General features: G+C 44.7%; 1 protein-coding gene across 1 annotated transcript in view; it reads right to left on the bottom strand.

Annotated features, from left to right (window-relative positions):
* Positions 1-6,978: 6,978 nt before the first annotated feature.
* Positions 6,979-27,584, bottom strand: part of LOC124606168 (knirps-related protein-like) — a 152,979-nt gene continuing 132,373 nt past the window's right edge. Inside the window, exons 3-5 of the mRNA XM_047138135.1 lie at positions 13,598-14,073; positions 10,340-10,412; positions 6,979-10,159 (exon numbers count right to left, since the gene is read on the bottom strand). Coding sequence (XP_046994091.1) covers positions 9,959-10,159; positions 10,340-10,412; positions 13,598-14,073 — 750 coding nt within the window. The 3' untranslated portion in view covers positions 6,979-9,958. The remainder of the gene's footprint in view (positions 10,160-10,339; positions 10,413-13,597; positions 14,074-27,584) is intronic.

The following is a 27,584-nucleotide window of genomic DNA, read 5'->3' on the forward strand; positions in this document are numbered from 1 at the left end:
GATGGCGAAGCTCGCTCGCAGTTTCAGTCCCAAAATCCAATACTTCTACAAAAACGAACGTTAAACTAAATGGACAAAGACCACACATGTGCATCAGTGTCAAAATACCTTTAACAACTGCCTGTTTTAATTTTGTTTTTAATGAACTGTAAAGTACAAATTTGACTAAACAATGAAATAATGAGTGCTATCGCTGGGAATCTCAAGTTGACTGCGTGTCTCTACATTTCCAGAAGGCTTTTGACACCTTTCCTCGCTACTTCGGATTAAAGTGCATGCCTGTGGAGTATAGTGTAAGTTGTGCCGACGGCATGTCATTGGCAGTAACTGTCGGTAAGTCATCTTGTGAAACAGGAGTGATATCTCTGATTCATCATTGAACTGTTACAGTCACTCTGTTGTTCTCTATCCCTATAAAAGATCTATTGCAAAATGTTCAAATGTACGTGAATTGCCGGGCCGTGCGGCCGAGTGGTTCTAGGTGCTACAGTCCGAAACCGAGCTGCTGCTACGGTTGCAGGTTCGAATCCTGCCTCGGGCATGGATGTGTGTGATGTCCTTAGGTTAGTTAGGTTTAAGCAGTTCTATGTCTAGGGGACTGATGACCTCGGATGTTAAGTCCCATAGTGCTTAGAGCCATTTGAACCATTTTTTGTGCGGATTCCTAAGGGACCAAACTGCTGAGGTCATCGATCCCTAGACTTGCACACTACTTAAACTAACATATCCTCAGGACAACACATACACCCATGCCAGAGGGAGGAGTCGAACCTCCGGCGGGAGAGGCCGCGCAATCTGTGACATGGCGCCCTAAACAGTGCGGCCGCGATATTACAGGCAGTGTTTCTTCGGACCAAACAACACGCTTGTCCGAAGGTAAACTGCACCGTTCTTCCTAACAACACAGCCACTGCAATATCGTAACATTTTATGGCAGTTGCAATTTAAGTTGTTCGTAATTGTAATCCTTAGGTATTTAGTTGAACTGGTAACCCTTAAATTTGTGTGATTTATCGTTTGATCGAAATTTAAGGGATTCCTTTAATACTGCTGTGGACTACCCCACTCTTTTTATTGTTTATGATCAACTGTAACTTTTCAGACCATACAGGTAACTTGTCTAAACCATCTTGCAATTCGTTTTGATCTTCTAAGAACTTTAATAGACAGTAAAGGGCAGCATGACCTGCGAACAGACTAAAAGATCTGCTGAAATTTTCTCCTAGATCTTTTATGGCGATAGAGAACAACAGAGTGATTGTAACAGTTCAGTGAGGAATCGGAGATACAGTTCCTTTCGCAAGGTGAATTACCGTCAGTTGCTGCGAGGTACAGCCCTTCTGTCAGGAAATGATACGCAGTTGGCGCAACTTTCACTATACTCCACAGGCATGCACTTTAATCCGAAGTAGCGAGGAAAGGTGTCAAAAGCCTTCTGGAAATGTAGAGATACGCAGTCAGCTTGAGAGTCTCAGCGATAGCACTCATTATTTCATTGTTTAGTCAAATTTTTTCTTTACAGTTCATCAAAAACAGCATTAAAACAGGCAGTTGTTGAAGAGATTTAGTCTCTGGCGCACATCTGTGATCATTTTCCACTTAGTTTAACGTTCTTTTTTGTTGAATTATTGGATTTTGACACTCAAACTGCGAGCGATCTTCGCCATCTGCTTACCATCTCCACTCGACCTTCGAAAGCAGACTAGCAACCTTCTTCGAAGGAATACATCATTCACATTCGCTTGATTCGACTAGTCTTTGCGTTCCTATTAGTGTTGCATTGCGAAACCGTCGAATGGTGTTTACATGTCAGTGACATGTTAGATGGATACGCCGTATTCGGCGAATATGAACCGTTTGCACGATATACGAGAGAAAATTATCAAAGCAAGTGCTTCGGTAAATGCTGAGGTGGTAAAGAATACCACTCAATCCATGATAGGATGACTGCAGCACTGCATTGATACCAATGGCCATCATTTCGAACACCTTATGTAAATGGACGTTCATGCCACTTTTTTTACCTTCGTTGACATTCAAAGACCTTACTGTTACACATCATTGGATTCGTTTCGATAGACGCTATCAGAAAATAAGTACCAAACTATTGCATCCCATTTTAAAAAATAAAGTTGACCTTCATATCACTGAAGCGATCCCACCTAGCAACAAAAAACTAACTTCATTTTATGGCCCCCATTGTCCCATGCAACTTTTGTTCCACAAACTTTTCAACTCCTATCACACTTTCGGAGTTATTCTTGGTGGCAATAGTAAGTGACTCACGCTATATTTTGTTTACTATCACCTTTATATACAGAAATGGTCATTGGAATGAATAAGAAAAATCAGAACTCTCCTGGAACGATTGAGGTGTTAATTTTTCCCACGTGCTTTTCGAGAGTGGAGCGCTCGAGACATAGTTTGTTATCGAAATTTAGAGAGCTTTTATTTATGGGAAGAGTCAGACTTACTGCTTCGTCCTATAGATATTTCGCGAAATGAGTACGATGAGAAATTTCGAGAAATTAGAGCTAATACAGGGGCATACCGACAATCGCGAGTGGAATAGGGAACGAGGCGTCAGTTGGTGGTACCAGGAATACCCTCCGCCACATTTTCGGAGTGAGAAGTATATGTAGAGGTAGTGTGAAAGTGGGTTTATGAACCCTCTGCCAAACAGTTAAGTGTGAGTTGCAAAGCTGCCAAGTAGATCAGATTCTGGTGTGTCGCAGAGCCGGAAATAGCCGAAGGTGGCATGAATATTGTCGGAATTCCAACGCTGGAATTTAAAAAGTTGATAGATCAATCTGGGCTCAGGTTTTGTCTGCAAAACGTTACATGCCATTTATGATTACAGTACTGTTACCCGGATCGCTTTTAGGTGGACAGTGTTAACGAGAAGACTCGTCTTGCCGCCATCTCTGTGAACGATAAGTGTGTACCTTCGGCACCGGGTCAGTGCGCCACTGAGGTCACTCAGTAGGAAGTTACACTCCACGTGCGTGGCAAAACCTCGGTGCTATTTTCCCTTGATTTCTTTCACGCTTAACGTAATTCTATACTTTCATCTCAGCTTACACTAAAAGTCATAGACGAAACATATAGTTCTACCATGATTGCCGGCCCGTGTGGCCGAGCGGTACTAGGCGCTTCAGTCTGGAACCACGCGACCGCTACGGTCGCAGCTTCGAATCCTGCCTCGGACATGGATGTGTGTGATGTCCTTAGGTTAGTTAGGTTTAAGTAGTTCTAAGTTCTATGGGACTGATGACCGCAGATGTTAAGTCCCATAGTGCTCAGCGCCATTTCAACCTACCATAATTCCTATCTTTACAAATTACTTTGCGAGATCAGATGGAAGGTCTCCCCAAATATTTTCCAGCTCAGGAATCAATTCGTGGCCTCAACACGGCTGTTCAACCCTGTCAGTACGATAGAACGGTTGTCCTTTGATCCGGAACGCTTCTGCGAACACAGTTTCGATTAATATTATCGATTACTCTTTCAAAGGAATCGTTACGTAATGTTAATTTGGCGACAATATTTTATACAATTATTTCAGGAACTACATGAAACAGTCGGTGGAACTAATTAGTGAGTCATGGACAATTAATCAATCTTAGACGGAGATCGACAAAGGGTAATACCACAAACAAGGAAAAACGTCATCACAAACATTCCGGGACACATACACATAGTTATTGGCCGGTTCATATGGGTTAAACGTGACAGAACTATGGCAAACCATGCACGCACTGTAGAGACCACACTAATGTTCAATTTCCTCGGCAATGAACTGATCGTGGCGATCTTGTCCTACAGCCAGCTCCATTTTCACATACAACCCTACTTTAGAGTTCAAGTGACGATACTATTTGGAATTCCAGTGCAGCTCACCCAAAACTGCGTGACAGAATTATAAGAGATACTGAATATGTTCGCTTATCTCCTTAAGTTTGTACATCAAATGTGACGACTGTTGATGATTCCATACGGTTTACATTTATTATGTTGGTATACTTTTGAACACTGCATTAAAGAAACAGTTTTTCATACTCACAGAGCAGAATGTTGACAGTTAATCTGGTAAAAGATTACGCCTCTTGGGTGAAGGTTGTTACGTGTTGGAATAATTTCTGTTCGTCGTTAGGATTTGTATCTAAAGTTAATATTTGAATTGTCATCAACTGATTTTTCTCTTTACTACGTAACGGCGATATGTATAATTCATTGACATATTTCACTCAACTTCATGATGATCAAAGTGTACTAGAATTGTTATAAATCGTGATGAAGCTGTTACTGGACTAATCACATCTGACAACGACAATGAACTGCCGCTATCCGGTAATATAAATATCCTAATTATAAAGTGATCTTGACGCCACATATTATAATATAAACATTTATAAAGTCGCATACTTCAGTCTGAAAATATGTCTATTTCTGAGAGAACCAGAGGAACCAATGTGCAAAGAGCCGGGACACTGAAGTACTGAAGAATGAATAGATGCTTTTAAAGTTTTTTAAGGATGTAGATACTTCGATAATTAATACCCCAACAATCAATTCAGTTGATGTGGAATGGACAGAAAAAATAAGTTCAAGGAAGACGTTTGCGAAGAACCCTAGGTAACGGAAGAAACCAATTGATCGAGGAATGAAGCAATATTAAGAAAAAGAGAGGAATACAGCTGGGTAAGTCACTTAGGAATGAAGTAAAAAGGATGTATAGGGAGACCAAGGCGAAATGCCTGCAGGATAAATTTGCATAAATCTAAAAAGAAATGGTCGTCGCAATGGGTGATTCAACATATAGGAAAGTCAAAACACCCTTCGGTGAACTTAAAAGCGGTGGAAATCCCGTGGTTTAAACGCGGTTAGGTGTAAAGAGTACACTGAAGGTCTCTACGAGGGGAAGTAACTGCATGGTGGCGTGACAGAAGAAGAAAGGGTATCGATATGGAATACGTAGGTCATACAGTATTAGAGTTTAACAGATCTTTGGAAGACTTGCGATCAGATACGGCAGAAGAGACAGACAACATTCCTTCGGAAATTCTAAAACCAGTGGGGGAAGTGACTGCAACACGATTATTCGAGTTAGTCTGTAGAGCCTATGAGACTGGATATAAAGCATGAGACTTCCGAAAACATATCATCCGCAAAATCCCGAAGGTAGCAAGAGCAGAGAAGTGCGAGAACTATCGCATAATTAGCCTAACAGCTCATGCTTCCAATTTGCTGACAGCAGTAATATACAGAAAAATGAAAAATAGATGAAGATTTGTTTGAGTTTAGAAAACATAAATGCACCAGAGAGGCAGTTCTAACGTTGCGATTGGTAATGGAAGACGTAAAAGATCACCTCGAAAAAGCGTACGATGATTAAAACAGTGCAAGATGTTCGAAATTCTCAGAAAAATAGGTATAATCTATAGGGAGAGACGGGTAATATACAATATGTACAAATACCAAGAAGTAAAATTAAGAAAGGATAATCGGGAACGATATAGGGAGTAAAATAGAGTACCAGTCTTTCACCTGTAATCCTCCGTACGTACATCGAAGAAGCAATGACAAAGTAAAACAAGATTTCAGGAATGGTAATAAAGTTAAGAGTATAATGTGCCACTGATAGATTCGATGATGCATTGCTCTCCTCGGTGAAAGTGAAGAACATTACAGGAGCAGTTCAATAGAATGAACAGTTTCATTAGAATAAGATATGAACTGAGGGTAAACCAAAGAGAGACGAAAGTTATGTAGAGTAGCAGAAACGATATGAGCGATATACTTAACATTGTGTACCAGGAATTATATGAAGTGAAGGAATTCTACTATCTTGGAAACAAGATAACACAGGCGGATGCAGCAAGGAGGACATAAATAGCAGACTTACACAGGTAAAGATGGCATTTCTGACCAAAAGACAACTACTAGGATCAAACATAGATTTTATTTTGAGGAAGATATTTCTGAGGATATTTGTTTGGAGAACAGCATTGTATTGTAATGTATCATGCGCTGTATAAAAACCACACAAGGAAAGAATCCAAGCGTTTGGAATGTGGTGTATGCAAGGATGTTGAAAATTATATGGACTGATAAGATAAGAAACGAGTAGGATCTCCACAGAACCGACAAAGAAAAAAATATATAGAAAACAATGAAAAAAAGAAGGGACAGGCTGGTTGAGCTTGTGCTAAGACATGAAGAAATAACTTCCTTTCTGCATCAGGAAGCTGTAGATGATAAAAACTGTCGTAGTTCTATTACGTATCTGTATGTTGTTTCTGTTCAAAAGCGTATATTTCTAGTGGTTGCGATAGCAAAATCAAACCGCCGCTTTCTGAATTTATAGCTCAGAATTCTTGAATCCACTGGAGGACAAATAATGTTATTCATACTTTTCATTATATCGGCTTCAATTTGCCAGTTGTAGCACTTAAGACTTATTTTACCATAAATGTATTGCGTTATTGTAAAGGTAGGTATATTCACCTTAATTTTGTGTCTTGGACGTAAACTTCCACAGCTTTCGACATTGAGTTATCTTCCTGTGTGCTGGGCAACGGTTAGAAACTGAAAGTGTTTCGTGAATTAGCCTTTCTTCCAGATTGGTGGTATTTGAGTTTGGTATGGAAGCTTGTGTAGCGTTACAAATTCTAGAAGATTTGCGTTGTGAGTCAGTGAAATTTGTTCTACTGGATCTGCTGGCACAGCACCGGCCACTAGTGACAGATGTATCCGGATTCACCATGTAGCTGTAATATCATCAAAAGTTGTGTAAGTTCATTCTCGTGATTGCCTCCCGTTAGAGTTTCTGTAAACTATTGTTCACCGTACTAAAACTGGAGTAGTGGATGTCCTTTAAGACTGCTGTAAAATAGTTTGTGACAAACAAGGCACTGTGTGTTCAAAATCTGTACAATGTTACCAAGAAGCAAATCAAAAATAAAAACGAAAAACCAGTTTTAAGCACGAATAACATTTTATTGTGAAACAATACTTTTGTTGATTACTGGCCTTATTTTGATACGTTGGAGCTCCAACAGTGAAAGTGGACGTAAATGTTTCCCAAGGAACAGTGCACGAAGTGCGTATATCAGTACGCTATGAAACTCATCTGCTCCACTGAATTACTTAAATAATAACAAAATACATAATATTTTACAAAAAAGCAAACAAGATACTAAAGAATATGCAACAAAAGTAAGTATTTACAATTGTCTTAACACACATTAAATCGAGTAATATTATCATACAAAAATATATGCCTCCTGTAAAGAACATGCGGTAGTAAGCCTAAAAAAATCCTTTAAGGAGGCTTCAGTTTTCGTCGTAAAAAAAATCAAGATAGAATATCTGCTAATTTGAGTTTTTGTAATGCTGATAAATACTAAGAGAAGCAGACAACGTAATCTATTTAATAAAAAAACTGGCCATTTAAAGCGTTCCTTCAATTAGGAAGGAATAAACATCTGCACAGTCGAGTTTTCACTACTTCATTCAAGGAAACCTTAACAGAGCGTATCTGTAGCTACTGAAATAAAGCAGATTCACAAGGAATTCCGTAATCCCCGTTTAGATACGCAAATAAAGCGCGTTCGTAGCTATCGCTGCCAATTATCGGCATATATCTTGCACTCCTTGGCAGGCCCCGTTTTCCAGTGCCACAAGCGCTGTATGCTATAGGTTTGGTAATCCTGATCGCCAGCAAGATGAGTACGTCGTTACCAGAGATCCATTATGCAAATGAATGTGATGCTTTCCTAATGAACTGAGTTGTACGAAAGTGTATTATGTCTTCATTAAAAGGAACTGAGATGATATTAACAGCTAGGTATGGTCTCCCTGTTCCAGGTCATTACCGGTCCAATAAAAGTGAGCCACTCAGGGAGTTAATTTAAAATGGCAAGCGTGATAAATTCGGTCCTTTAAAATATATTAGCTTTAGTCAATTTCATTTTCTCAGTTGCTTCGTAAATTAACCTCGCGATAGGAGATTGCTTTTCAGCACTGCCCATTAAAGAAGTATTAGTGGTAGGTGAGGGCACTCCGTAATGAAGTGCGCATGAAATTGAAAACAGGCATCCCCTTGGACACGGCGACGAGACTAGCCATTCAGTCCTAATCGTGTCCGCACGATTTCCGTCTGTCAAGCATTTGGCGCCTTGCCGCTGTGGTCTCCCCAAAGTAGCTTCCTTCGGCCTAGTTATTGCTAATGCGAATTACTTCATAGAAACCTCAAAACAGAGCTTCGCAGTACCCTATCAGATTATCTATGGCGTTAAGGTACTAGAAGCAATTGGAGGTGACGTAAGATGCAGTACGTAGTTATTTCGTTTACTTCGCTAGTGCACTGTACGAACAGCCCGTACGAGATGCTGTTTCGCAATTCTGAAAGATGTCTGGATTAAAGTCTTCTGTGAAACGGGAGAACAGAAGATACTTGCAGCCCTGTATCAAGTGGTGCTTTCTATCATTAACATAAGATGGCACCTAGTTAGTAAACTTATGGTGTCTTTCGCTGGGGCATTTCACATATTCTGAGCATCGACAGATAGGCGCACATCGTGCATATTCAAGTTTTACCGGTGAAATGATTGCTCAAACGACATTTCGGTTGCGCAGCTATAATCATTTTCTTGTTTCAACTGCAGCTACGGCTGCGAAATGTTTACACGTCTCTTTATTCAGTGAGTGGATTCAGATAATATTCAAACACTTTGCAGTTGAAACTTCAGGGGGAGAATAGAACTGGATGCAGCTGGAGTTTCGTACTTACAAGATAAGCATTGAAAGACGGTGTGAATCCGCACATATGTAGCAACATACAAAATAATCAATGATCAGGTCGAGAGAACAGGTAAATGTGTAGAAGTCATTGTTTCATTCTAAGACGTCTGCACACAAAACTACTGAATGAACTTTTCCCCAGCATAACACTCTCTCCGTGATCCACTAATGACAGTTTGGGAGCTGCAGCTACTCAACTGTCTTCACTAGGTGTACATCAGTCTACTCCTCTTATCGACACAAAATATTTGGCAGTACTAGGGATGGATCTCGCATCCTCTATGGTACTGTCAGTTCAGATATGGAAGCACACTTGCATAAAAATATGTAAACTAGTATAAGGCCGTTCCTCAAATTGTTATATGTCATCAGTTTATTTTTTTTTTCCTGCAGCAGAAAGTGAACCAGTTTCTTCCAGCCCGAATGCACTATCGTTACGAGTTTACTGGGAACGAATATTCCACAACTAATCCTTAGCCGCAGTTGAATACAAGTAGACCGCTGCAGATATGAGCCTGCGTAGCGTTAGACACTCAAGTGGTCTTCGGCAGTCATCTTGTTGGTGAGGTCGAGAGGAGTCGACTGACGATCCCAAAATAACTCCTTCACCGTGACTGCGGACAGAGGAGGCAAATCCAACCCCTGCAGACAGAAGTTCACGTAGTGTCAGACGGTCAGGGGAAATGGGTCACCCTCTTTTTGGGAAGATCGAGAGGCGTTGGTCGATCACCCTGAAAGAATTCCTTGATGGTAGCTGAGAAGAAGCAGGCGAGGCAATCCAATCGCTCCCAATGTGAGTTCATCTGGTGTCGGACAGGTCAAATGGCTCTCAGCCAAACTGGGATACTTCAGCCACCCTCTTGCTGGTGAGGCCGAGAGGCGTTACCGTTCAACCCGAAACAATTCATTAATCGTAGTTGAGGACAAGCAGCGGAGGCAATCCAACCGCTGCCAATACGAGTTCATCTGGTGTCGGTCTGTCAAGTGGACCTCAGCCAAACTGGGGGACTTCGGTACCCCTCTTGTTGGTGAGATCGCGAGGCGTTGGTCGATCACCCCGAAACAATTCCTTAGCCCAGTTGAGGACAAGCAGAGGAGGTGGTTCAACCGTTGTCTATATGAGTTCATCTGGTGTAGGAAGGTCAAGTGGTCCTCAGCCAAACTGGGGGACTTCGGCCGCCCTCTTGTTGGTGAGGTCGAGAGGCGTCGACCGACCGTCCCGTCGCTGGCGGTCGGCGGCGTCGGTGCTGTCGAGCGCCTCGTCGCAGTCGGCGGCCGCCGAGGGCGGCGAGCTGGGTGCGGAATCGGAGCAGCACTTGGGGCGGCCGCGCACCGACAGGTCGATGGGCTGGTCCTGCTCGACGGCGACGCCGGCCAGTGCGGGGCTGCACAGCAGCAGGTCGCCGCCCAGCACCAGCAGCCCGCCGCCGCCCCCGGGCGCGCCGACGCCGGCGCCGTTGACGGGCGTGCGCGCCGCCAGGCTGGGGTACAGGAAGCGCGCCTGCGGGGGCGGCGCCGGCTGCAGCTGCGGCGATCCGTGCGGGGGCGGCGCCGGCCCGTGGTACAGCGGCGGCGGCCGCGGGCCCCCGTGCAGTCGCGACATGAGCCTGTGCACACACACAAGGTTGTACTTCAGTTTCAGAAAACACAGTATAACAGGACGGAAGTCACTGTCATTGTTCGCAACTTGTAGTGAAGTGAACACGCAATGTCTGGCACATTACAACGAATCGGGGTATCCAAACGTCGATCGATGAATAGCGGTACTTTACCATGAGGTGATAAACGTCATGGAATAGCGATATGCACGTTATTTGTACTCCTGTGACTCATGTGGCAAGGTTTCCGAAGTGATTATGACAGCACGATGGAATTAAGAGACTCTGAACGCGGAATGGTAGTTGGACCTAGACACATGGAACATCTAGTTTCGGAAATCGTTTTGAATTTAATATTCCGAGATTCACATTGTCAGGAGTGTGCCGAGAGTACCATATTTCAGACGTTACTTATCACCGTTGACAACGCAGCAGCGGCGTTTGCGTAGAGTTGTCAGTGCTAACAGACAAGAAACACTTCGTGAAATAACCGCAGAAATCAATGTGAGACGTAAGACGAACGTACCCGTTGGGACAGTGCGGAGAAATCTGGCGTTACTGTGCTGCAGCAGCCTACGACCGACGTGAGTACATTCGCTAACAGCAAACACGTTTTTCACCTGCGGCAATTATTTTTTGCTATGATAAATACTAAGTTACGCAGTCAACTATAGGTCACCCTACAACCAGCTGATACGAACAGTACTAAGGACGGAAGAAGATGGGGTATCCCTCATCCCAAACGATTGTGCTTAGTGAATCATTGTGAGAGTTCAAACCACTCTTTAAGATGTCGACTGCCTTACTTTTTGTCTCTAAAAGAAGATCAGAGATGTAGCAGTTTTCCAAAACAAACAACCAATTTTTTGTATGTGTAAATGTCAATTATTTATGATTCATTAGGACTTTATTGACGATAAAATGTTGTCTTTTGATGAAACAGACCTCAGCCAATAACTGCTTTTCATTTCTATGTATAATAACGTTAATTTCATTATTCTTAATTTATTTTTTCTGTTTTCTTCCTCAAAAGAAATGAAATATATACATACAAACACGATCTTCAGTACTTTCCACACCATACTAAAAGATGCCTTATTTTGCGATACAATATCTGCTAATCTATATACAAAGTAAAGTAGCAATATATATGTATGTATGTCCAGGATCTCCTTAAAAACCTCTGGATCGATTTCAACCTCATGTGGCACAGAAACAAAAAGCTTTACAAGTAGCAGCACTGTGTGATTTATAACTTCATAGCTCTAACACAAGCATAAATATGTGGTAAAAAGTGTTTTTATCAACCCCTGCCATACAGGCTATCCTGCACAACATTAGTAGGGAGGTAAATGGCATGATAGCATGAACAGACAGAACAGAGTGAGAGGAGATGGGCAGCAAAAGGTGGAGGAGGAGAGGGACAGAGTCAGGGAGGAGGCAGAAGAGGAGGATGAGATGAAGAGGGGAAGGAGGAGGTGGACAAAGAGAGAGGGATTGGAGGAGTTGCATGGGAAGGGTGGGCAAGATTTAATGTTTAAGGACAGAGGGTGTATCAGGTGGTAGGGAGAGGGGCAAGATTAGATGGATAGGGAGATGGAGCAGGAGTAGATGAACAGTGAGAGGCCACGCAGGATTAGCCGAGCGGTGTAAGACGCTGCAGTCATGGACTGTGCGGCTGGTCCCGGCAGAGGTTCGAGTCCTCCCTCCGGCATGGGTGTGTGTCCTTAGGACAATTTGGGTTAAGTAGTGTGTAAGCTTAGGGACTGATGACTTTAGCAGTTAAGTCCCATAAGATTTCACACACACAATAGTGAGAGGTGGGAGAAAAAAAAAGAGTAGAGAGAGCGGGAGTAGAAGTTGAATAGAGAAGGGGAAGGAGAAGATGAGCTAGGGGTGTGGAGGAGCTTGGTATACTGTGAGAGTGGGGCGGAGGAGCAGTGATGGACAAACAGAGAGGAGCAGGAGGAAGTGAACAGCGAGAGAGGAGGTGAAGTGTAGGAATAGATGGACTGGAGAATGTGGAGTGGGTGATGCATAGAAGAAGGAGGATGAGGAGACGGACAGATAGAGATACAGGAACAGATGGACAAAGAGAGAGGTGAGGAGAGAGAGGTATAGGCGCATGTGGAAGATAGGAAATTGGCAGGTGAAAAAGGAAGCAATTGTAGGAACGCAGCTGAAAGACAAAGACACAGAGAGTGTATGAAGAGGCAGTTGGAATGCCATCAAGTTGTAAGGAGGTCGTATGTAAGATGAAATACATAAATACCTGGACAAAGCCGGGGTATTCAGCTAGTATCGTATTAGACAAAAGTGACTTGTTTGTGTAATTCACGGTAATAAATTCGGACATAATATTCCCACGCATTTGGAAGATAGCAGTAGTTTACAGAAGTATTTTTTCATCATGTTGGATTCCACTGGAGCCACTGTGCTCGACGAGTGTGAAGCAATCCAAAACAGGAAGTCGACAATCAGTGACTACTCAATTGCCAATCTGTTCTTTATTGGAGATCTAGATTTCAGCTACAGAATAGATGTTGTCATATGATATATGATATATGAAACACAGAGGTATCAGCGAGTTCAATATCACTGATTATTTTGTATTTATTATGTTTCTAGCACACGATAGCTATTCTGTAGCTGAGATCTACATGTATAATACTATGTGCTGAGTTGCGACTGACTGCTGCCTTCCTTCCTGTTTCTGTATTTTTTTCTTCTATGCATTTTCAATCCCTCTGAAGCTCACACAAGTTCGATAATTCCCGCCGATTTTTGAATTGAAATATGTCAAAAACTTCTGATGAAAACAAAAAGCAGCGAGCTCGGTCTACTCCTCTGAACATTTAGCGTTTCCTGTGCAACTGGAGGAAGTCAGACTCTGCGAGACAAATAGCAAGAAACCTCTGCTTCCCTAAACACAGCTTGATGACCATCACTCTGTAGATCTTCCGGAGTGCCGAAGGCACTTCTTTCAATACGAAAAGTAGAATATTCCGGAGTAAGTGGAAGTACACCTCCTCTGTGAGGCGTTTTGTGAAAAGCACAGGAATATCTTGTACAAGATTACGTTCAGTATGAAAATCGTGCTCTCAGGGGTCGTCTCCGGCAATCTGTACCCACAATCCAGAATTTAGCTGTATTGAGTGAAGAGTTAGGAGTGCCTGGGCTTCGAGAATACGCACCCTGCAGTGATGGCGGCGGCCTCGTCGTCAACGGAGGACGCGCCGGAGGAGTCGTCGGAGCTGCTGGACTCGAGCTTGCGGCGCTTGGGCAGCGGAGACGGCGGCAGCAGGGGAAAGGCTCCGTTGAGCCCGGCGAAGAAGGAGGGCGGGTAGAGGCCGGGCGGCGCGCCGCCGAACAGTGACGCCGCCCCCAGGGGCAGCCCGCCGCCGCCCATGCCACCGCCGTCCTGCCCCTTCTGCTGCTGCTGCTGCTGCTGTTGCTGCTGCTGCTGCTGCTCTTGCAGCAGACAGTGAATCTTGAACCAGTTGGAGCGCCGGCCGTAGCGGGAGCCGCTCTTGGACATGCCGACCTCGATGCACTTCTTGAGGCGGCACGCCTTGCAGGAGGTCCGATTCTTCTTGTCGATAATACACTCGTTGTTGTTCTTGCATTCCGAAATGGAGTTCATGTTGTTGTAGGTTCTCCCGAAGAATGACTGAAAGCAACCACAAAGTATACGGCGTTATGAAAAAAAAAAACTAATTTGGTTACGTAAACAGGAAGTCTACTGTCTACATCATCGACTACTAATTAGCCTTAATAACATCGATTACAATGTTATGTAAGCCTGTAACAGGTCAGCTTTTCAGTCTTTATGTGTTACCTGCCACCGACGCATTTTCGCACATTGCTGCATAATTGGGTCAAGCTCATGATCCGATTCCACCCGTCTGCTTCGACCCATGGCGTCCTGTGGGACGTCACCAGTTGGCGGCGTGTCACGAGAGACATTCAGTAAGTAACGCGGCACTTTTTTATCTCGGTCAGTTTCGGTTGAAAAAATGAGGAATTACACTACTGGCCATTGAAATTGCTACACCACGAAGATGACGTGCTACAGACGCAAAATTTAACCGACAGGAAGAATATGCTGTGATATGCAAATGATTAGCTTTTCTGAGCATTCACACAAGGTTGGCGCCGGTGGCGACACCTACAACGTGTTGACATGAGGAAAGTTTCCAACCGATTTCTCATACACAAACAGCACTTGACCGGCGTTGCCCGGTGAAACGTTGTTTTGATGCCTCGTGTAAGGAGGAGAAATGCGTACCATCACGTTTCAGACTTTGATAAAGGTCGGATTGTAGCCTATCGCGATTGCAGTTCATCGTATCGCGACATTGCTGCTCGCGTTCGTCGAGATCCTATGACTGTTAGCAGAATATGGAATCTGTGGGTTCAGAAGGGAGGGGAGGGGGGGGGGGGGGGGTTTGAAGGGCAAGTAACTAGAACGAAAATTTCCTTAGAGGAAGTGGGCAAAATTATTGTCGTAATTGGTAGTAGATAAGGTAGTTCTTTACCTCCCGAAACTCATCGCTACCCACGCAGGTTACTGGACATAAGTGGTATACCACTGAATAAGAAAATTACTAATTAACAACTAAATCCTTCTAATCAAGATTGTCAGTAAATTTACAACATATTAAATTTCATGGCAGCAGTTGTATCGTGATAAGTAAAGAGTAGCGAAACTCCTTAAATCGATGTTTTTAAACTGGGAATCGATGGAGCTGAGACGAAAACTCTTGACAAAAATAATTTGTGTGTGTAACCTCCTGTCGCAATTGAAATATCATAACTATCATTAACTTCACAGCTTTCACGTTGAGTTATGATTTCTGTATATTGCTAATACAATATATATAATTTTGTACCGCGATGGGCTTGTAGCTGATAATGCAGTCACATCACTCAAAAATGCCGCTGGTCAGACGGGTAGGCATCATTTACAAAATACACACTGGCTGCTACTACACCACTATTTTATACTGAAAACGTAATTTTTAACATTGTAACAAACTTGGAACGCTGTGTATCTATCAATAAACAAGTAATTGAATTAGATTAGAAATAATATTTATTTTATCACTGTACGTAAGTGTTACGGTAGATTACGCACTGTAAACGAACTGACAGTCGATTACGGATCAGCGTTCAAGATAGATAACCCAGAGAGAAATCTGTGCCAGATTCAGTCGCATATCCTGGTGATAATGCCTAAGTGTTCCTGGCCTTAGAAATACACTCAAGTATCCATATTGACAATAAGCAGCAATACGTCGTATATTCGTTTATAAAAAGTGATAAATATTTTTTTTCTTTCTTTTGTGATCTTATATTTCTAAACTGGCTGAGTATAGGGGCAGTCTGCTTTGTTTTATCCTATGGAAACTACGGGAAATTCCATTTGTTATCGTAGCTAGGATACAATTGCAAGCACTCCGACATATCTAAGTGATAAAATCTTTTAGCAGCTATAAAGCATTGGTGAATAAAGTTGGGAATACTTTTAGCAAAACGTCACTGGATGACGTAAATCAACTTAATCGACATAGTATCAAGGACTTATACGCCAGTTTTAAGTAGGTGTTAATACAATGAGAAAGCTTATCACTGAAACAACATGGAATTACTTCGTAAGGAATAAATAATTTGTGTGGTTTTCAGATTTCGTTATTCGTATCGCTACAGAATTGGTTACTGTCACACACTTCCCTCTAACTACCGACTTCTTGAAGACATAAGTAACAAAACACAAAGATACAAGAACACATTTTACCATTAAAGGCGTTTTACTGTGACTCGCCACAACAAGTACGAGGATTATAAAGTGTGGGTAGATAAAATACGAAACGATGTCTTTTTAGAGGCCTTACAAAGGTTTTCTCCAGGTACTGTACATTTTTTGTGTAGCTGGAGGATTGCTGAAAATAATGATTGGACATTTCTACTCAAACAAAAGTATCCCTGAAGGGGCGCGGATCTTACAGAAATTGTGCTCGACAGCAGAATTTCAGAGCAATTAGAATGGGAAAGGGACAAACAAAGTATTGCATAAGAGAAAAGATGCGGATACAGCGGTCACAAGAGCATGAGCGCTCAAGGTAAACACGATAGCAAAGAAATCTGTACTAGCTTTTTCTCTCATAGCTAAGGCACATCCTGCTCGCTGAAATGAATGTTGATGAGGTGAGTCCTGGAGAACATTTGTTCACCAACTATTATAATGTCGTAATGTGCATGGTCCGCGTAAGGTAAGGTTCCGGTATCTCCCTCATTTACATAGCTCGAACCATGATAGAAATATACGTCTACTATGAAGAGTTAAGCATCGTAATTATTACGCAAGATCTCTTTATTGAGAAACACCTACCGACTACGTACACTGAAGTTAAGTGAAACATTTGGATAACGAAGTGATCGAATGTGGAGACTTATACTTCGACTTCATCGTATCGTGCTTAATTTCTGTGTCTTCAAAACTCAAATAACTGCACTGTGATTTATGTACTGGTAGCGGTAAACTCTGTGAATGAGTACACGTACAGCTGAGGTTAAACTTGGCTGTTTCCTTTGTCCTTTAAGAGAAGAGCTTGTCTATTTGACCTTTTCCAGTCTACGTCTTTAATAAACATATCTACAGAAACTTCTCTGAGGCACACAAATTCATAACAAAGGTGCTTGGTATTTGCAATTTAGAGTATCGCTTTAACAATGCTACTGAATATCTGAACTGTTCTATGTCAAGGAAGCAATGAAGCAGAAATAATGTGTCATAATACACTCCTGGAAATGGAAAAAAGAACACATTGACACCGGTGTGTCAGACCCACCATACTTGCTCCGGACACTGCGAGAGGGCTGTACAAGCAATGATCACACGCACGGCACAGCGGACACACCAGGAACCGCGGTGTTGGCCGTCGAATGGCGCTAGCTGCGCAGCATTTGTGCACCGCCGCCGTCAGTGTCAGCCAGTTTGCCGTGGCATACGGAGCTCCATCGCAGTCTTTAACACTGGTAGCATGCCGCGACAGCGTGGACGTGAACCGTATGTGCAGTTGACGGACTTTGAGCGAGGGCGTATAGTGGGCATGCGGGAGGCCGGGTGGACGTACCGCCGAATTGCCCAACACGTGGGGCGTGAGGTCTCCACAGTACATCGATGTTGTCGCCAGTGGTCGGCGGAAGGTGCACGTGCCCGTCGACCTGGGACCGGACCGCAGCGACGCACGGATGCACGCCAAGACCGTAGGATCCTACGCAGTGCCGTAGGGGACCGCACCGCCACTTCCCAGCAAATTAGGGACACTGTTGCTCCTGGGGTATCGGCGAGGACCATTCGCAACCGTCTCCATGAAGCTGGGCTACGGTCCCGCACACCGTTAGGCCGTCTTCCGCTCACGCCCCAACATCGTGCAGCCCGCCTCCAGTGGTGTCGCGACAGGCGTGAATGGAGGGACGAATGGAGACGTGTCGTCTTCAGCGATGAGAGTCGCTTCTGCCTTGGTGCCAATGATGGTCGTATGCGTGTTTGGCGCCGTGCAGGTGAGCGCCACAATCAGGACTGCATACGACCGAGGCACACAGGGCCAACACCCGGCATCATGGTGTGGGGAGCGATCTCCTACACTGGCCGTACACCACTGGTGATCGTCGAGGGGACACTGAATAGTGCACGGTACATCCAAACCGTCATCGAACCCATCGTTCTACCATTCCTAGACCGGCAAGGGAACTTGCTGTTCCAACAGGACAATGCACGTCCGCATGTATCCCGTGCCACCCAACGTGCTCAAGAAGGTGTAAGTCAACTACCCTGGCCAGCAAGATCTCCGGATCTGTCCCCCATTGAGCATGTTTGGGACTGGATGAAGCGTCGTCTCACGCGGTCTGCACGTCCAGCACGAACGCTGGTCCAACTGAGGCGCCAGGTGGAAATGGCATGGCAAGCCGTTCCACAGGACTACATCCAGCATCTCTACGATCGTCTCCATGGGAGAATAGCAGCCTGCATTGCTGCGAAAGGTGGATATACACTGTACTAGTGCCGACATTGTGCATGCTCTGTTGCCTGTGTCTATGTGCCTGTGGTTCTGTCAGTGTGATCATGTGATGTATCTGACCCCAGGAATGTGTCAATAAAGTTTCCCCTTCCTGGGACAATGAATTCACGGTGTTCTTATTTCAATTTCCAGGAGTGTATTTTCAATATGGTGCATACCGCTTACGGGTGTCAATATATTTATTGGCTGTGAGTGCAGTTTTGACGGTCTGTAATTTTCAAAGACACACATCAAATATCGTTGCACAGATTAGCATATTACAAGCGAACGAAGATGGCCGAACCCTATTTCGTGGAGACAATGACAACGGATACTTGTACTGATTTGTTTTTCAGTTAAATCACAAATAATTTTGTAATTCAACTGCTAAGCGAAACAATACATGTGGCAGATTTCAGAGATCATATTTTCCCCTTCGCGTGTACTAGTTGTCGCTGTGGTCATGAAATCAGATTCGGCGATAATCAATGAAAAGCTTATTGACTTATGTGGATATGTTATAAGCGCTGCTAAACTTTTAAAATAGTCTGAATAATGGTCGCCAGCCTAGCTATGATTCGCAAGAATTCATTCTCAGTCTATTTCCGAAGACAAAAACCATGTAGCAGCCTAACTACAGTGCATTCATAAATATTCCGCTAAGTATAAAAACAGCGCTACAAACTAATTCCTTGCTACTTCCACTGAACTCTTCACAAAGTCTAGCAGTTCAAAGCTACGTAGGTTGCGGGAAACACCAGAATTACAACACTTCCAACTTGGATGGAAAAAAAATGCACACAACTGGTTTGAATCAGCCGTATCGAGTCCATGTCTTTCACTAAACAGCGCCAATCCTACCCATCATGTGCAATGCTAAACAACAAAAGTCGCGTAAAGAACTGGGAAACGACTGATCATAATTTCAAGCTTACGCACGGGAAGACTTGTCAGCTTTCTGTGCTGCCGAAATAACTTTATCGATAACTTTGGATATGTAGCCCCCCCTCCCCCCGGCAAACTTCAAAATTGTTTAAACATTTACATCTTTCGTCCAAACGACCTTATGAGCAACAAGAAGACACTACCTTTCGATATTCCTTTTTCTCTCTCACGACACTGCTTCGGAAATTTCTCCATCCTGTTAGAACTGCTAGACATGTATCCCACCTGAAAAGCGCTGCAGACCAGGCCTACTTGATCTTGTGGGAAAGTCTCGAGCCTACAGGCTAGCCCCATAGGCTCCAACCCCAACAATAACAATTGTATCCCTCCACTCTAGCACACTTTATGTTGATCACGGTTAAACGAACTCATCAGCTCCCCGATACCGAATAACACAGGACACCGCCTCTTCGGTCCCTAATAATATATAGGATGTCCCAGCCAGCCAGCCAGATCAAAAGAAAAGAAAATCATTAGTGTTATTAAGTTCCAAGTTTAATAATTGTCCTTTATAATGAACTCGGAATTATATGTTACATCACTGGGATTATTTGGAAAGACAGATGTTTTAATCCCTGTTCGGTCGTTCTGATCACGTTTTTCTGTCATTTCGCTAAACCAGTGGAAGTGGGTGTCGTTGACGAGAAAGTCATACTTTTTTTCGGCGTTTCTCCAAGAAAATTTATAACATTACTAACTGACAAACCCGCCATTGCCCAGTCATCCATTTTGTCAATTTTGTGTTAGAAACAAAACCTTGCATGTTCTTCCGACTAGGTGTGAGATGATCCTGAAGCTACGTACGATTGGTTAACGTCTCGTTGACAACGACTCTTCACAGCTGTATGGACGGCTTTTGTTTCTTCCTACGGGCGTTTGAGCTTCGCAGTTGAAAGCTGTCAAAAACGCTGCCAGGTGTGAAGGATTTCCTTAAGTTGGCTCGACTCTAGGAGCTCTTACTACAGACATCATCCCGCTTCCCAGATCTCCTGAAGATGGACGTTGACTATTGATATTGCACCATAGACACAGTCCCTTTGACTGTTCAGAGATGTCACTAACCCCGCCCAAAGATGGGGGTCCGACAGCCGATCAGTTCCAGTCTTCCACCAGGAAGGAGGTACGCTGCTTGTGTTTTCTGTAGTTGAACCATGCCTAGACGGTCAATACCGCGATTCAATCGCGACCGCATTGTTACTTTGAGCAAGGAAGGGCTCTCAACAAAGGAAGTGTTCAGTTGTCTCGGAGTGAACCAAAGCGGAGATACAGAGAGACAGGAACTGTCGATGACATGCCTCGCTCAGCCCGCCCAAGGGCTACTACTGCAGTGGATGATCGCTACCTGCGGCTTATGACTCGGAGGAATCTTGACAGCAAGGCCACCATGTTGAATAACGCTTTTCGTGCAGCCACAGGATGTCGTGTTACGACTCAAACTGTGCGAAATAGGCAACATGAGGCGCAACTTCACTCCCGACGTCCATGACGAGGTCCATATTTGCAACCTGGAGACCATGCAGAGCGGTACAGATGGGCCCAGCAACATGCCAAATGGACCGCTCAGGATTGACATCATGTTCTCTTCACCGATGCGTTTCGCAAATGCCTTCAACCAGACAATCGTTGGAGACGTGTTTGGTGGCAACCCGGTGAGGCTGAACGCCTCAGACACACTGTCCAGAGAGTGCAAGGTGGAGGTTCCCTGCTGTTTTGGGGTTGCATTATGTGGGGTCGTCGAACGCCGCTGGTGGTCATGGAAGGCGCCGTTACGGCTGTACGATACGTGAATGCCATCATCCGACCGATAGTGCAACCATATCGGCAGCATATTGGCGAGGCATTCGTCTTCATGGACGACAATTCGCGCTCCCATCATGCACATGTTATGAATGACTTCCTTCAGGATAACGACATCGCTCGACTAGAGTGGCCAGCATGTTCTCCGGACATGAACCTATCGAACATGCCTGGGATAGATTCAAAAGGGCTGTTTATGAACGACATGACCCACCAACCACTCTGAGGGATCTACGTCGAAACGCCGTTGAGGAGTGGGGCAATCTGGACCTATGGCGCCTTGATGAACTTGTGGATAGTATGCCACGATGAATACAGGCATCATCAATGCAAGAGGACGTGCTATTGGGTATTAAAGGTACCGGCGTGTACAGCAATGTGGACGACCACCTCTGAAAGTCTCGCTGTATGGTGGTACAACATGCGATGTGTGGTTTTCATGAGCAATAAAAAGGGCGGATATGATGTTTATGCCGACCTCTACTCCAATTTTCTGTACAAGTTCCGGAACTCTCGGAACCGAGGTGATGAAAAACTTTTTTGATGTGTGTAGTAAAGAACGAATGTATTAACTTTATACATGATGCGATATTTTTTCACGCATCTCAGTGTTTGTAAATTTGTGGTAAGGTCTTATGGGACCAAACTGCTGAGGTCATCGGTCCCTAAGCTTACGAACTACTTAATCTAACTTAAACTAATTTACGCTAAGGACGACACACACACCCATGCCCGAGGGAGGAGTCGAACCTCCGACGGAGGGAGCCGCGCTGGCCGTGACAAGGCGTCCTAGACCGCACGGCTACCCCGCGCGGCTTTCAGTGTTTGTCACGGCATGTCTCTTGAACTATGTGTCGTACAATAATATATTTGTGTAAATAGATCGAACTGCATATGTGAATACTGTCTGCGAATACGTTGTGAAAAGAGGTAGTAGCAAAGAAGTAACAAATTTAAAGGTAATGCGTAATGCGGCAGGTTTTCACGCATCTCAGTTTTTATGATGTAATATCTCCTGACCTACGTGTAGTGCCATTACATAATTTTGTATGTGTGTTTAGGAGCATATGTCGATACTATGTGCAAAATTTATTGCAAGTAGAGTTAATAGCACAGAAGTAATAAATTTGAACGTTATGCATGATGCCACATATGATGTTTCTTAACCCCACAGCGGTTGTTGCCTGACACTAAGGGATGTGAGTATCAGTTTTGGCTGAACCCTGTTCAGTGGTTTCAGGGGGAGATGTCGAAAAAAAAAAAAACATAGACACAAACATAAGAGGAGTGGCAGGAAATAATCCGGACTCATGCTCTAACTCTTTACTGAAAGAAACTTACACAACTGAAATGTTGTCCCTTTCAATGCAGTCCTCTCCTCGGTTCCTACACTGCTCCACACGAATTTTACACTTGTAGAATCAGTGCTGCTAGTCATTTTATGTCATGCTGTTGTGGAGGTTCGTCGCTTTTTCCATCACTGCATCCATGGACTCGAACCTCGCACCTTCAAGAGCAGACTTCAGTTTTGGGAAGAGAAAGAAGTCGCATGGTCCTAGTTCAGGCGAAAACGGTGGATGGTCCATCACTGCAATGCTGTTTCTCCCAAAAGTCTCTTCTCGGGCATCGCGTTATTGACCGGCGCGTTGCCCTAACGAAGAATCTATGAACGATTCTTCCACAGATTTGGTCACACACGTTCGCAGAGGGTCTTCAGAACAGTTCCGTAATAAGCTTGACTGACCTTCAGGCACCCAATCAATGTAGATAATCCCTCCGATATAGAAGAAAATAATCAGCATTTCTTTGAATTTTGATTTGCTCATGCGCGCTTTCTTCTTCCTAGCGGTCTCCGGTATATGGACTGTCGCTTAGTCTCTGTATCGTACTTGAACATCCATGTTTAATCACACGCAATTACTTTCCCATGGTCGTCGCGGTCATTTACAATTTTTTCAAGTGTGTCAGCACAGCAATCCACCCGATGTTGCTTTTGCTCGTTTGTAAGAATTCTTGGCATCATTTCAGTACAGTCCTTTGTCGTGCCCATATCATCGTGCAAAATCTGTCTAACGATTTCATTATTGATGTGGGCAAGTTCCGAAATTGCTCGAATGCTCAGGCGGCGGTCTTCAGGAACAATTCTACTGACCTTCTCCCTATTCTCAACTAGTTTCCAAGTGGAAGGACGGACTGATTTCGGACCGTCTTGAGCGTCATTCCTACAGTCACTGAACGTCTTAAGCCACTCTAAAGCTTGCGTACGAGATAGACACTCATACCATAAACTTGGCCGTGCGGGGTAGCTTCGCGGTCTGATGCCCCTTGCCACGGTTCGCGCGACTCTCCCAATCGAGGTTTCCAGTCCTCCCTCGGGCATGTATGTGTGTGTTGTCCTTACCGTAAGTTAGTTTAAGTTGGATTAAGTAGTGTGTAAGCCTAGGGACCAATGACCTCAGCAGTTTGGTCCCATAGTAACTTAACACAAATTTCCAGTTTCCATAAACTTCTGTGGCGGGTTTTCCAAGTTTTGTGAGGAATTTGATGTTAACACGTTATTTCACTTTAGAACGTAGCGTAACACCGACAGAGCTCAAACACAAGACCTGAGAAGGCTCTCAGCTAGACCAATCACCAGAGCAGCGTGAAATTCTGTATGCATGTCAGGGACAGTACCGAGGTTATTCTCCCCCATTCTTCTATTTGTCATCTACGAAGCCGGAAATGCACACAGCAACCAGTCCAGTCTCATTATTGCCACACCTCGAACATACATACGTAGATACATCTACTTTTGTGATATGTATGGATTACGGTTTGTTCTTAAGTACGTTGGCGTGCATATGTTCCTGGCAAGTAAAACTTCCATTTGGAAAATGATATAATGTGCAAACGCGGAGTCCCGGGCGAGGGGGCGCAGTGGTTAGCACACTGGACTCGCATTCGAGAGGACGACGGTTCAATCCCGCGTCCGGCCATCCTGATTTAGGTTTTCCGTGATTTCCCTAAACCGCTCCAGGCAAATGTCGGGATGGTTCCTTTGAAAGGGCACGGCCGACTTCCTTCCCCGTCCTTCGATATTCCGATGAGACCGATGACCTCACTGCCTGGTCTCCTCCCCCAAACTACCCAACCCAACCCCCCCTAGCAAACGCGACGCTGTCAACTCCAGTTCAACGCTCCTGTTAGCGAACCGACTTTGAGAGTGGCCAATTTCCAACATTCACAATGAAAGCGCTCCTGCAAGGTACCTGTCGAATGCCTTTCGTACTGTACAACGTATACGGCTTTAGCTATGGACAACGCGGGCCCCCATACTCGGGAAGACATTCCGGCGTGCGGGACGTAATTTTCCGCCGTTGCGCCGGCTGGAAGGAAACCTGCTGCCCACGTGCGCCACACAATGTGGCGAGACCGAGGAGAAATGTCGGCGAGGCACGCAGAATATCACACGCACTCCGAGGCCACGGGAATGCCGGCGCTCTGCTCCGGTTAAATAGCTGAGCCACTTGTCGTCGCCGTCTCGAGTCCTTTGCGCAACTGCGTACGCGAGCCAAGTGGAGCTGGCCGCCTCCGCTCGTACAGCGCCTCTGCTGCCGTCGCCGGCGCCTTTCCTTTGATGCGGTGGTTGCTCCCGAAGAAGACGGCCGGCGTTACGTCAGCGGTCCCCGCAGAGGCTCGTCCCGTGCTGCGGCGCGGTGTGGCGTGCCGCCTCGTCGCTCGCGGGAAAGTGAAGCGAGCGGGTCAGCTCGGCCGGGCGCCGCGGTCGCGCGGCCCGGCCGCTGCGTGTGAAAGTGTGGGAACCGGCGCGGCGCGGCTCCACCTGCTGCTGCAGCGGCCGCCCAATCGCCGCCGTCTCTTCCTGCTCGGCAGCCCCGCCGAGCCGCTCTCGGTGCGACGCCGGCGTCGTAAAAGCTCACTGGCCGCGACTTCTCACGTTACGTCGCTACTCGGTTCGTAGCCAGATGCCGTTCTATTGATAGACAGCTCTCGAAAAGCTGCTGACACGGTCATTTCGTTCGTGCCACCGAGCTTCCGTGCGTCGTGTGGGAACGCACTCATATCCGCGGTAGCAATCTGCACTCTTGGCGAGGAGAAATGCGCGAGAAAAACGTACTACTCTGCGGATGCATTACTGTTCATTCTAAATAAACGTCGCCAGCGTCGCTTTGACCCGAGAGAGAGGTATACATATGAGGGTGGTTTGAAAAGTTCTCGGAATCACCACGAGAGATCAGCGCTAGCGCAACGAGTTGCTCACGTGATATTCAGTGGACTGTTGCCTGTAAACACGTGCCACGTCAGTGCTCTTGGAAGCGAGGCCCACGAGAAAGACAGGCCGCGGCGCGTACGTCACGAAGGTAGTCCTGAACTCGCTCGCTCCCTCAGCTCAGCAGACAAAACGCGTTTCTAAACCTATTAACTCGCAGCTGGGAGTGTATGTAATAGCGAGAATTACATCTTCCACTGGAATCTGCTATTATGAAGTTTTATTGATTAACAGTACTACAGCGAAATTTAATTTAAGATCAATACTCGATATAAATGGTATAACCGCTTGTTTACAGCATTTAGTATCTTCTGCTTAACATTACTAATTACATGCTGGAAGTGGTGCCTTATGCAACTGCTAACCACTTTAGAATGGTTTTATTTTACAGTACAGCCGTAACAAATTATAAGTAAGCCCATGGACTTCCCATCATTATAGGACTAATAACAGTAAGATTCCATAATAGCGGATTCCAGTAGAAGACTGAGTTTTCGTTTGTATGGACACGTCTAGTTATAAGTTACCAGGTGTAGAAACGTAGTTTGTCTGCTGATTTGAGCGTGCGAACGAGCGCAGGACTACCTTCGTGACGTACGCGCCGCGGCCCGTCTTTCTCGTAGGCCTCGTCTTGGAAGAGAGCTATGGCGGTGACGTGGCTCTGTTGTTGTTCCCGCGTAGGTATTTGCGAAGATGGAAAAAATCGAGATTCGAGCAGTCCGATTTCCAGAATACACTGGGGGACTGCTCCATATTCAACTGTTGCCACGTAGACAAATGAAATAAATTTTGTCGGGAGAGCTTAAATGATGATCCGCGTAGTGGTCGACCAAGATGTGTCACTAATCCAGAAATAATTGCAAAAGCGCACAAAATGGTCACGGAGGATCGCCGATTGAAAGAGCGTGATATTGCTCACTCTTACCAGACGTCATCTGAAAGGGTGTATCACATTTTAACTGAAGAATTATAAATGAAAAAAATATCTGCAAGATGGGTGCCGCGACTCTACGTGTGCCGTCGCCATGACAAAATAACACGAACTAAGGTATGAATTGTTGTCACATCCGCCTTATTCACCTGGCATGGCTCCATCAGATTTCCATCTCTTCCCAAAACTGAAAATTTTCTTGGTGGACGAAGATTCACTTCAAACGAAGAACTGATAGCCGGAGTCGATATTTATTTTGCAGACTTGGAGTTGGGATCAAGGCACCAGAACATTGTTAGACCAAGTGTAGTAATCTACAAGGAGACTGCATTGAAAAATAAAAAAGTTTCCGAGAACTTTTCAAACCACCCTCGTAATAATCCACTCTCACAAATCAAAAGCACTCAATCAAAAAGGTACCGAGAAAGGTCCTGAGGGAGGTCCCGATATCCGACCAGTGGACCAGAATATATACACACTTCAGTCAACATAGAGAAGAATTACGCAAGTAACGAGAAGCAGCAGAAATGAGAACGGCGAGAAACTTAACATCAGGATTTGTGATCACGAAGTAGGTGAAGTTAGGGAATTCTGCTACCTAGGCAGCAAAATAACGCATGACGGACGGCGCAAGGAAGACGTAAAAAGCAGACCAGCGTTGGCAAAAAAAGGGAATTGCTGGCCACTAGATTAAAACGAAGACCTTAATTTCGTGAAGAAATTTCTGAGTATGTACGTTTGGACCACAGCATTCTATGGTACTGAAACATGGGCTGAGGAAAAACCGGCACAACAGAGAAGCGAAGCATTTGAGATGTGATGCTGTACAAGAATCGTTAGAGTTAGGTAGACTGATAAGGTGAGGAATGAGGAAATTCCCCGCAAAATCGGTGAGGGGAAGAATGTATGGAAAACACTGAAAAGAAGAAGGGACAGGATGAAAGGACATCTGTTAACATGTCAAGAAATAACTTCCATGGTAATAAAGGGAGCTGTAGAGTGTAAAAACTGTGGAGGAAAACAGAGACTGGAATACAGTCAGCAAATATTTGAGTATGTAGGCTGCAATTGCTACTCTGAGGTGAAAAGGCTGGCATAGGAGAGGACTTCATGGTGCCCATATCAAACCGGTCACAAGACTGATGACTCCAAAAAAAGTAAACACAACCTGTAAT

Source organism: Schistocerca americana, chromosome 3 (assembly GCF_021461395.2).
Source record: "Schistocerca americana isolate TAMUIC-IGC-003095 chromosome 3, iqSchAmer2.1, whole genome shotgun sequence".
NCBI classification, from domain to species: Eukaryota; Metazoa; Arthropoda; class Insecta; order Orthoptera; family Acrididae; genus Schistocerca; species Schistocerca americana.